The 12,736-nt window shown below is 42.6% G+C and overlaps 1 protein-coding gene across 1 annotated transcript in view; it reads left to right on the forward strand.

The window, feature by feature from the left end:
- The first annotated feature begins 780 nt into the window (after positions 1–780).
- The window catches only part of metrn (meteorin, glial cell differentiation regulator), a 37,732-nt gene continuing 25,776 nt past the window's right edge, over positions 781–12,736 (forward strand). Inside the window, exons 1-2 of the mRNA XM_070856786.1 lie at positions 781–1,055; positions 4,172–4,626. Coding sequence (XP_070712887.1) covers positions 955–1,055; positions 4,172–4,626 — 556 coding nt within the window. The 5' untranslated portion in view covers positions 781–954. The remainder of the gene's footprint in view (positions 1,056–4,171; positions 4,627–12,736) is intronic.

Genomic DNA, 12,736 nt, shown 5'->3' on the forward strand with positions numbered 1-12,736 from the left:
AATCCCATTTGTATATGTGCAATGACTTCTTGTAAAAGTGCCGCGTTAAATTCACACTGCTGCACTCAGAAACTGGACCGTCACATAGGATCGTAAACGCAGCTAATGTATTGTTAAAATGTAGATATTTTATAGAAAAACATCTGTTTTTGATCAGTTTAAAATCGCGTAATGCGCCCAGAGCCCGGTGATGTCTATCCGCGGCTGTAGGTGAGATTCTGTTGATAGAATGGCGTTTACATTATCTTTTATCCAGTCAAGATTTATCAGTGATTTTTCTGAGTTAAAAATGTAAAAGCTGTGCTTGATGCATACGTGTTAATGTTTAAAGAGCAAATATCCAGAATGCTAATCTGGGCGGTCCTTTCCCAATATGTGGGGCCCAGAGAATCTCCCTCAGAAACACCTCTAGGGATTTCAGAAATATCTGAGCCAGCATTTGTTCAATACTCTGCACTTCATCTCATAGCATCTAGTGCTGATTTTTGAGGAATTTCAAATCTAGGAAAATATTAACTCTATTTTTTGTTGTTAAATGGGTCAAAACCATGAATGGAACTGAACCGAAGCGGCGAGTTAAGCACCCATCGATGCCCTTTTAAAAGTGCACAGGCTGACGTCATGTGTAGAGGCGTGCCTCCGGCGTTAGCTGCTTCCCGCGGTGATTGGCTTTCGGTACGGTGCAATCGCGGCACTTGCGGCTTGATTGGCCAGGGAGGCCCGGCGTGTGTAACAAATGCGAGCAGGAGGCGCTCTTTGGGCAGTGTCAGTGTGTCAGAGAGCGAGGCTTGAGCCTGAGCGATGCCAGGACAGTGAAAGGGTCGAGGCGGAAAGCAGCAGATGTGTCCTGCGGAATGCCAGCCGCCGGTATTTTGCAGCGTGATCCTCCTCTGGATATCAGTTTTAATGGGATCTCCGCTTGATTAAATCGGGATTACCTTTCTGGGCTTGAAGATGCTTTTGCTCACTCCTTTTGCACTTTGGACTTTCCTCCTCTCCCTGCTGAAAACGGCCTATTCTAATTACTCGGTGGATCAGTGCAACTGGAAAGGAAGGTATGTGGCCGGCTTGGTTCATTTACCTCAACATGCGTCAGTTAAAATGCCCCACTGTATTGTGATGTTTCGGTAACAGTCAGGACCGGGACCAAGTTGCGTTAAAGTTCTTCAGTGATGGCGCCCCCTGCCCACCGCTGCCCCACAGCTTCGGCACTTTACTGCTGTCAACTTGCTCTCCAGAAAGTTGCTTGTTGTTGTCAGTAGAAACAATTTTGGGAAACTCTAAGTTTGTAAATGTTTCGGGTTTCCGCGGAGAGAAACGAAGGGGTTTGCATTTTAAAGGAAGGGGTTCGACCCCCTTTCTCTCGTTATCTCGTCTCTTAAATCGGCTGCTTTCGAAAATAGCAACAAAAAATAAAAACTCTGCGTTCCCAACTCAAATCATTATTTAAAAAAGATGTTGCCCGTTAAAACTAACCTGATGAATCCTGAATTCTTGGGCGAGTAACAAGTGCACATTTGGCTTTCCACAGATCATATTTGTTGCAAAGTACAGCTAAACACTCATTAATCGACTGTAGTAGATTTTATTCCCCAGCATTCCAACCCCCCATTCCTGAACGCTTTTTGTTGTTAGTCCGCATTACTTAGACCGAGAAGATTATTTCAATTCCATTCTGGAGCATCGTCGTGTTAATGCAGCCCATTGTATCCCGGAGGTTATGTTTTTTAGCATTTAAAGCAGCGTCTTAAGCTCTAGTGTCTGTTCGCATGTTAGGATTTTTGTTTTCGATAATTGTGATTTTAAATCCCGCATTTTCATCAAAATGCGAGCCCTTTGTTATATTTGGCGCGCACTTTTATTGTTACATTTGTCTTATCCACGAAGTGTAGCGATGCGCTTGACAGCAGCTGAGTCCCGTGCAATCTGTCGCATCACCCGAGCTTGGGGCTGAGTCCGCACTTTATCTGCTTTCTTAATGTTGTTTGTTCGAAACTAACTTTGCGGAGAATGGTGGTGGGGGACTTGGACATTTGTGTATTGAGTTCACTGGGGTGGGGGAAAGGTTAACGCCCGTGGAAAGAGGACGGGGAGGCGGATTCTGCACAGTCACATTGATGCTTATTCCATTTAACAGGTATAACTTGTTGCCTGTGATTTCGTTTGTAATACGATTTATAGAGAGATTTCCGTCTGTCAGATGATGGAACTGTTTTATAACCGGGACTAATTAATAGAGCCAGGTCTAAGGTTTACATAATTCATGTAGACTGTGAAAAATAACTAGTGTCCCGTTTATTTTTCTCAAGAGAAATGTGAAAATCTTTTAAAAGCCTTTCATATTGAACAGCCCATAGCAACAGGTCTGGAGCAGGTGGCTCTGCAGACAGTTCCAAGTTCCCATCGCCTCCACCACCAATGAATCACTTTGTCAATGTATGTTTGGTCAGTTGAATCTCAAGTTATTTGATGAGTGAAGGTTGGAACCGTGGAACAGAAGGGCAAGTTTTCCTTGAAGCAGGTTTAAGGGGTAATTTAAGAGGTGTTCAGAATTATAAGGGCTTTGGATAGAGTAGATAGGGAGAAACTGTTTCCACTGGCAAGGAGGTGGTAACCAGAAGTCACAGGTTTAAGGTACTTGGCAAAAGAACAAGAGGATAATGTTTTACACAGTGAGTTGTTATGATCTGGAATGCACTGCCTGAAAGGGTGCTGGAAGCAAATTCAATGGTAATGTTCAAAAGGGAATTGGATAGAGACTTGAAACGGAAAACACATTGCAGGGGCTGCGAGGAAAGTGCAGAGGAGTGGGACTAATCAGATGCTCGATCAAAGAGAGGGGGGGGCATCGTTTTAAGAATAAGGGGCTGCCCATTTACAACTGAGATGAGGAGGAATTTCTTCTGAGGGTTGTAAATCTGTGGAATTCTCTGCCCCAGAGAGCTGTGGAGGCTGGGTCATTGAATATATTTAAGGTGAAGATAGACAGATTTTTGACCGATAAGGGGGTGAAGGGTTATGGGGAGCGGGCGGGGAAGTGGATGAGTCCATGATCAGATCAACCCCATCATCGTCACCACCACCACCATCATAGGCATTTCCTCGGAATGGAGGAAGACTTGGTTCCACTCCTGAAGTGAGTGCTTTGGTGGCTGAACAATCCAACAACAAATCTTATTGAATGGCGGAGCAGGCTCGAGGTGCCAAATGACCTACTCCTGCTCCCATTTCTTATGTCCTTATGAGGCAGGATGGGCCGAATGAAGTATATTGTATTGGTGGGAATGTATTGGATTATAATCGATTCAATTCCTATGGTTCTCTATGAATGAATAATGTCATTCCAACAGTGTATTGAAACTCTTTTTGGAGTTTATCTGCAAAACAAAAAAAATTAAACCGTGCCACCCGACCTGGGTGACACACCAGACATTTACAAGACCCTTTTTTTCCTTTTTTTTTTGTGTTTTTCTTTTTTTTTTTGGTTTTTTTTTGGGCACTAAAATCACAATTTTTCCCCAGTGCCCCCTATAAAAGGGAAGGGGACACTAAAAGCACCGGCAATTAAAACAAATTAAACTTTAAAATGTAAAATCAAATTAAAATTTGGTTGCCGGGCGTGATGATGCACTCCAGTCCCTCCGGTGCCCACCTCTCGCGGAAGGCCGCGAGCGTACCGGTGGACACCGCGTGCTCCATCTCCAAGGACACCCTGGACCGGATGTAAGAGCGGAAGAGAGGCAGGCAGTCAGGTTGAACGACCCCCTCGACCGCCCGCTGCCTGGACCGGCTGATGGCACCCTTGGCCGTGCCCAGGAGCAGTCCTACGAGGAGGCCCTCGGACCTACCCGCTCCCCTCCGCACAGGGTGCCCAAAGATCAGGAGAGTGGGACTGAAGTGCAGCCAGAATTTCAGGAGCAGCCCCTTCAAATAATGGAACAGGGGCTGCAACCTCGTGCACTCAATAAAAACATGGAACACGGACTCCTCCAGACCGCAGAAATTGCAGGCGGCCTGGGAGTCCGTGAACCAACAGTGCATTGAGTATAATATATGCAGCGCCAGATGGTTTGAATTTAACAGAAAAATTCCATCAGCCGCGGTGTTAAAGGTGATGTGTGTGTCGGTGTTATTTTGTGTATGTTGATGATGTGTTAATGTTCCGCTGCAGTGGTCTATCCCAGGAGCCTGGCAGCGTGGAGCAGATCTTCCTCCGTTGCGCCGAAGGGGACGTGGAGTGGCTGTACCCGGTGGGAGCGCTGCGCCTCAGCCTCTCGCCCCGGCTCCCCTCGGGGCCAGCCGCCTCCGCCAGCCGAGGGCACGCCGGCAGCCGCATCACGGCGTGCATCAAACCGGCCGACACCTTCCGGGGGGCGCAGATCTACCTGGAGCGGGACGGGGAGCTGCAACTGCTGGTCCGAGATCAACAAGAGGAGGAGGAGGTGGAGGAGGAGGGGGAGGGAGCCGAGCCGAAAGTACATTGCTTCAGCCGCTTGGCCGGCGAGAAGGTGGCGCTCTTCATCCAGTCTACACTGCACCGGGATATCAGCCGCCGCATCGCTGCCTTTAAGTACGAACTCCGCGGGGACTGGAGCTCGGGACTGCTGCTCCCTCAGCAGATTGAAAGTAAGGAGCCTTACTTTGAAATACATGTATCGTATTGACCCCTCGTTACATTTAGCGCTAACGGTGACTTGTTTCCATTATTCAAGCTGCAGGCTTGCCCTTGACTAGCAACCCTCCACTTGTCAATTGCAAGGGGCGGGGCATGATATCAACCAGTCATCAGGCACTTGAACACTCTGCCTTGAGAGGGTAGGAAACTGCCAATAACTACAGGGAATGTTGAGAAGGCCAATGTTGGGGTGATAACACCTCATTTCCTATCTCTTCTACAAAAGAAAACAAAATCTGCATTATCCATTGAAAAGAAGGTTACAGTTCAATTCATTTTCATCCGCACCTCTCCACCTCCAATATTTAACACAATGAAGGAAAGACTTGCATTTAGATAGTGCCTTTCATGATCCCAAACCGTCCCAAAACAGATTTACAGCTAATTAAGTACTGTTGTAATGTAGGATACCTGGCAGGATAAAAGCAGCCAGATTTTATTTATTTTGGAAAAACATTGATAAATGGTTGCATGCAAAAATTGAAAAGGGGAAAAAAAGAAAGACTTGCATTTATATAGCACCTTTCAAGACCACTGGATGTCGCAAAGCACTTTACAGCCAATTAAATACTTTTGGAGTATAGTCATGGTTAGTGATGTAGGAAACACAGCAACCAATTTGCGCACAGCAAGCTCCCACAAACAGCAATATGATGACCAAATAATCAGCTTTTAGTGATTTTGATTGAGGGATTAATATTAGCTAGGACACCGGGGATAATTCCCCTGCACTTCAAGTGGGATCTTTTACGTCCACTTGAGAGAGCATACAGGGCCTCGGTTTAATGTCTCATCTGAAGGATGGATGAAAAATTTACATTAATTCTTCTGTTCATTGTTACCAAATATAACAATGTTGTGAGGCTGACCATCTGTAATAAAAACAGACAATGCTGGTAATATCCAACAGGCGCATCAGCACCCGAAAGGGAGAAATGGGTGCAAAATGTCATCAGAACTTGCACCAGCAGGCTGGAGAGGCCAGTGAAATTAGTTTGACTTCAGTGCATCACCTGGATTTAAAAAGTACATAGGAAAGTAGGAGCTCCTTAAAGTTTTCATTAACTTAATGACACCGTGGGAGAAATCTCCCAGTTAACTTGATCATTTCTCAACAGCAGGCAATCCAACTTTTGCAAAGGACAAGGGCAGAGGTTTACAGGGAGATAATTAACCAAAACACAGTTCATTCTGGGCAGAAGGGAAAGAGAAAACAACTGGTGTTTTTTTCCTGTAACAGAGATTCTTGCAAAGTAAAATTCACATTGGCTTGGTTTGATTGTTTTGTCAGTTTCAGAAAGTCATTTTCATGTAGAATTAAAATTGATTAGGGTCAAAGATTGCAGTAAGTACCAGCGCAACTCTGCTGTGAAATCTTGTCATTAGCAAAGAAACTATCATCATATCAACAGGTTCAATTGGAAATACTTGTTCCCTGGTCGGAACAAACTGCAAATCACCTCAGCAGAGCATTTTAGTGTTGGGAATTTAATAGGGCCTTCATTTGGTCACAACTGCTGTACTACTAAAATGCTACAAAGTCTTGCATATGTGTTATTTCAGGTCCTTCCAAAGCACAATACAGTTGCAGGGACATCCTGCTCACAACCTTCAGTTCACAAAGGCAACACTTAAAATAAACTGAAATATTTAGTTACCTGCTGCCTGATGAATATTGTATCAAGTTCTTGTGTAGATACAATTGACTAGGCTGAGAGAATCCTTATAACTATTTCTCCTATTAGATTAAGAGGTTGTAGTATTGAGAAAATAAACTTCAAATCCCACTTGGTTGGTGATTCTGAAACTTGTTGCCAAGTAGTCATTATTAAGAACACTTCAGAAATCAATCTACTTCCTCTTATTATTATAGGAGAAGATAAAAGGGAAGGACTGCACTACAGACTTTGTATTTTTTTTGCTATACAGGATTTAATCTGTTTAGAATTGTAGTTATAAATTACAATGCTTTTTATTATACCATTTGGAAGATATTTCTAATTTTCAAGGGTGAAGCTTTTGATTCAATCTTGGATGTAAAACTATTTTGTGGATTGAACGAGGCAGAATGCCTTGAAACATTTGTGTTTGTGTGGCCTGAGCTTCTTGTACCATCAGCGATTCTTCCAATCTTCACTTTGTGTTGTGTACAATTCAGAAGTTTTAGTGAAAGTCTCACACAGCTCACTCACTGAAGCATGTTGGCTCCAGCCAGGTACGTCTGGACATCAACTTGAAAATGGGTAGTTCCAAAGCTTTAATCCCACCCCTATTTGGCTTCCCATGCTCACGCATAGAATTCTTCCCCCTTTCCTATGAACAAGTCCATGGAGGGGAAAAAAGCTGCAAGTGCATTATGAGGGTCAAGAATGCTCTTGTCTTTGTGACTCCAATAGCACCCTTGTGGTGGAACAGACAAAAGCCCAGTGTGTTGAGCGCAGTACAAAACTCTGCCTTTTATGCAGATGCATGAAAGATTAAGGATTAGTACAGTTGTCATGGTGATTGTGAAGTATTTCATCATGTCGCCTTGTTTAGTTTTTTTTATTATGAGCAACCAGTATCTTTTGGATTTTGTTAGTTTTTGTTTTGGAGGATGTAGGTGGAAATAAGATTTATGGAACATGTAACTGGAAAACCTTCCTCAGAAAGTAGCTTAAAGTGCAAAATACCCTTGAGGCATTTTCCTTCAACATAACAAGAATTCAAATTTGTCTGAAGCAACAGCAATATTATAAGGTCCATGTTACTTCTGTGTGCCACAATAATTGTTTTTATAATGTATATTAAGCATAAAGTACAAAAATGAATTTCCCTTTTTAAAGGTACAGAAAGTAAAAATTAAGAAATTTTAAAAACAAAGTTTTCAAATTAATTTCTGCAGTGTCTGAAGAATATAAAAGGAAGGATTTTTTTCTGTCATTCCCTCCAATCTCCATTCAATAATGGGTGAAGATTTATTCATTGCAACAAAATTGTAAACTCCTCCTTTATAACTTATTATGAATTTATTATCCATAGTGCACTGAGGACATCATTCCCCACTATTCCAAAGTCAGTGCACAAAGTAATGCTGAATCTGCCATACAATATTACAGAAGAAAGAACTTTCATTTTTATAGCCTTTCACATCCTCGATGTCCCAGTGTATTACCGAATTGCAACAAATTTTAATAGTCAAAGAGCTAGAAAAATGCCACACAGTTTACGCTTCTAATTCCTCCTGAAACTATTAACATGTGACAATAAATATTCAGAAAATTGAAGTTTTGTCATTCTCTCTTTGTCACCTAACCAGGACATTAGAAGCATAGAAATTTACAGCGCAGAAGGAGGCCATTTAGGCCCACCATTCCACGCCTTTTTACTCGTACTTAGTAGAAAGAATCTATTTTAACCTTTTGTCAACCATTGTGTTTTTTGCTAAACAGTCATGTTAAAGAATTATCATTAATTGTTTCCAGTCCGACTGGAAAATTCCAACTTGGACACCTGGAACCTGCCCTGGATCCTCCCACTGTTCCATCTTCGGTGCACCTTCAGCACTTTTGCCTTAAGACTTACAAAAGTTATTTGGAACAGCTTTCTAAACCTGAACAAATTCCAATGGAATAAAAAAACAAACAAACATACTAATGTGAGCACAACACAGGTTTCCTTGTCGTCCTTTATCCGTTGAGATGCATCTTCTGCTCCCTGGCTCTCAGCGTTTCCTGCTTGCTGCTGTTGCACCCTATCTGCATGTTGAGTACCAACAGTGTTTGTTGGGAGATGTGAGTGGGGAGCTGCAGTTACGTTCTTCACTCCCATCACTGCAGGGGTGGTAGAGCCACTTGGACACTATGGACTCCAACTTCAATCAGATTCCATTGATTTGTTCCAGCAGCTCTTTTCAATTGGCTTTATTCAATTGCAGTGCGACAAGCCGTTTAAGTTTAAAAAGAAATATAAGTCTTTGGTCCCTGGCAGTTTATAAAATGAAACAATGTGAGACCACCTCTTAGAATTTCTCACTTTTGCCAAATATCGTCCCACACCGGTAGCTTTATGCTGCATGTTGGCACCAACAGACTGAAAATCTCGGCAGGGCACTGGTGCCAAAGTGCAGTATAATAGCCACTTAAGAAACGAGTGTAATACTTGGAAAATTAGTTCTGATGGGAAAACATTAGAAAAGGCCTTTTTGTGGTCAAAAAGAATGGCAAACCATTTCTACTGCACAAGCAGCAATGAGCCGGAGTCTGATGACCCCTTATGTGTCAGCTGTGGCTCAGTGGGCAGCACGCTTGCCTCTGAGTCAGAAGGTTGTGGGTTCAAGTCCCACTCCAGGGACTTGAGCACAAAATCTAGGTTGCCACTCCAGTGCAGTGCTAAGAGAGTGCTGCTCTGTTGGAGATTCTGTCTTTCAGATGAGGCCCTATCTGCTCTCTCAGTTGGAGGTAAAAGTTCCCATGGCACTATTTTGAAGAAGAGCAGGGGAGTGTCCTGGCCAATATTTATCCCTCAACGAACATGACAAAAACAGATTATCTGGTCATTATCATATTTCTGATTGTGGGAGCTTGCTGTGCGCAAATTAGCTGCCGCGTTTCCCACATTACAACAGTCACTACACTCCATTAGCTCCATGAAAGTACTTCATTAGCTGTAAAGTGCTTTGAGATGTCCGGTGGTCATGAAAGGTGCTATATAAATCCAAGTCTCTCTCTCTCTCTCTCTCTCTCTCTCTCTCTCTCTCTCTCTCTCTCTCCTCTTTTTTTTTCTCTCTCTCCTTTTTTTGTTTCTGGTACCAGAATCTACATCAGGAGATTTTGGCAGACACGGCTAGTTCTATAGACTCCACAGAATATATTTTCAATTAAATATACATTTTTCCTGGAATTGTTTATATAATAACACATTGACATCATTGCGACATTACACTGCAGCCTAGGATACACAATACAGGAAAGGAAATAACCAAAACTACAGTTGAGTCCCTGTAAAACACTTACATCAGGCTCAATTTGATCTTATCTCCAGAGTCCAGGAGTTAACTTGGTTGTTTACACTGTAGTTGTGGATTAGGATATGGGCCAAATTCAGATTTAGTTTTCTCCATGCTGTCTTGAAAAGCTACCAGCATAAAGATTACAAGGTCATAGTGTCTTCCAAACTCCCCAAATTAAATCCTTAATTTCTGACAACTTGCAAAATCATTTTTTTTTGAGGAGTAGATGATATTAAATGAATGCATGGGATGTGAAGAATACTGTATTTAATCTTTCAACTGACTTCTTCACTCAAGAGTAATGAGGTGTTTACACTCAAAATGTTCCCATGTGCCACTATCCCATGTAAGTATACTTTAAATAATAGATCGCTTAATCTGCCTATCAAGCTATACCATTTTGATTTATACAAGGCAGGTTTTGCTCCAATGCAGTAGCCACCATTGAGGAAACTAAGGCAGGAGCCTTGGCTAGAAACACGAAACACACACAAAAACATTGGCCTGGCTTTACCTGAACTTTGAAGGTGTGGTTTGACTGGTGCTCCCTCTGTTCATTTTGAAGTTCTGCTACTGCCAAGCACTTGTGTTTAGTTAAGATGCTAATAGATTTTCAAAGCAAGCAGTAAATCATCAATACGTTGTTCACAAACACTGCCGTCGGATATTTAGGAGAGTAAACTTTCTTCTTAAAGTAATAACTTTTTTATGTTGCAAACGTATATGCTTTTATAGTATGAATTATTTATTCAATCTGATACAAACAGAAGACATAGTGAAAATGTAGTCCATGGGAAACAATGGGAGTTGTTAACCATGTGAAAACTAGAAAAGGTGTCATTATCATAATAGGCAGTCCCTCGAAATCGAGGAAGACTTACTTCCACTCTAAAAGTGAGTTCTCAGGTGGCTGTACAGTCCGATGCGGGAATTACAGGCAGACAATGGTTGAAGGAAAGGGTGGGTGGGGAGCCTGGTTTGCCACACGCTCCTTCCACTGTCTGTGCTTGGTTTCTGCATGATCTCGGTGACAAGGCTCGGTGTTCAGCACCCTCTAGGATACTCTTTCTCCACTTTGGGTAGTCTTGGGCTAGGGATTCCCAGGTACCGGTGGGGATGTTACACTTTATCAAGGATGCTTTTGAGGGTGAACTTGAAGCTCCATCTCACTATCAACAAGCTGGAGTGGAACTAAACTATAGAAAAGGTGTATAGGATTGCCATCAAGGTAATGCAAGAGCTTTGAGGATACATTTGAAGGATGGTAATTTTGAACAAATGTTTCTGTAGATATTTAACTATGAATGGAAAATGTCAAGTAAATCAAAGAAGGGTAAATGAGAGAGAATGGGAATGGTGCTGTAAATGCTATGCTTGGATTAGATATTTGTCTGCATTTCTGGACTGTCGCAGTGTTCCTGATCAGTAAAACAAGCCCATTAGTGGGTGGTGCAATGGGTTAGAGCATTGCCCCAGCACCTGAGATCAGGGCTTAAACTACATACCATATTCTACCCTTAATGCTTATCAGGGACATAATTCTAAGATTGAGCATTGTAAACCCATTTCTTAATGGACATGAGACCAGGAAACACAACTACCAAGACTTTGTAGTTTCTCACAAAGGTTACTGTTGGTTGGAGTAGGCATTACGGGAATCAAGGGATATGGGGAAAGTGCAGGAAAGTGGAGTTGAGGTAGAAGATCAACCATGATCTTATTGAATGGTGGAGCAGACTTGTGGGGCCGAATGGCCTATTCCTGCTCCTACTAATGTTCTTATGAAACAGAAATGTCATACGTGCTGTAGGTGGTGGTTTCTGAAATTGATGGTAAAATACCTTGTTAAGGAAGTGTAGGGAGAGCTTCACTCTACTGAACCCATGCTAATTGTGGCCTAGTGCTTAATGTTGATGCTGAGTGGGAAAATCTAAAAATTGTTCCGTTTGCTAACACTGACCGCTTTGCCTTAACCAACACACAAACTTTCAAGAATAATGGAGAGAGGGCAAACTAAGTCTAGTTACCATGTGGTACTACAGCACACACTTACACGTTTATGCAACAAGAGAATGTACACACATATATTGATGATAAAAGTCTTGTGCACTTCCTGTAAATGTCACATTTTGTATAATACTTTCCCTGCAACAGAGAAAGAAGGTTTTCATCCTGTTAGTCTGAACTGGATTTGAACCAGGATCCTGAAGTGAAAGGACATTGTGCTAATCTACTACACCCGAATAACATTTGAATAGATATATTTATACAGATTGAAACTCCCTTATCCAGCACTCCCTTATCCAGAACCACCCCTCATCCAGAACCATTCCCGCCACCGGGAGGCGCATCCGCAGAACTCCGACATGACCAAATTGAACTTCTTCGCTGCCGACTCCCGCGATCGCTGGCCTGACCCCGCGATCCATCGCCCCTCCTCTTTTTCTCTTCCCCCCCCCCCCCCCCCCCCAATGATCTCTCTGGCACTCTCCCAGCCCCAAGCCCAAGCCAGCCAGCCCCGATATCCCCTTGCTCAGTACCTGTACCATCCAATTTATGTGATCAGCCCTCGTCTGGAAAAATCCCTTATGCAGAACAGGCCAGATCCCGAGGGTTCCAGATAAGGGAGATTCAACCTGTAGTTAGATTGTCAAGAAATGCTCTGATCTGACTTCAGTCTTCCACATAGTGAGAGAGAATGGGAATGGTGCTTGTAAATGCGATGCTTGGATTCGATATTTGTCTGGATTATATATGAATTTATCTGACTTGACTAAGTGTTACACATCAGATCACGTATTCAGGTCAAATCCGGTCAATTAACTCAACAAAGGAGACCTGTCATCAGAAGCAATATAACTCCCTTCATTATCATACTTCAGCTCTTTTTACAAGTCATTTTGTGGTAAAACTAAAAGACTGTCTTCATGCATCATGAAACATTATCATCTGACTGTTTTATTACAGTGAAAGAGTATGTTCAGTGAATTATTATACTTCATAGAATAACAGGGAAAAGCTGAGATAGAAAGCATGACTAACAGTCCTAAAACTACTGTAGTTACCATTTT

This window comes from Pristiophorus japonicus, chromosome 15, assembly GCF_044704955.1.
Source record: "Pristiophorus japonicus isolate sPriJap1 chromosome 15, sPriJap1.hap1, whole genome shotgun sequence".
In the NCBI taxonomy this organism is placed as follows: Eukaryota; Metazoa; Chordata; class Chondrichthyes; family Pristiophoridae; genus Pristiophorus; species Pristiophorus japonicus.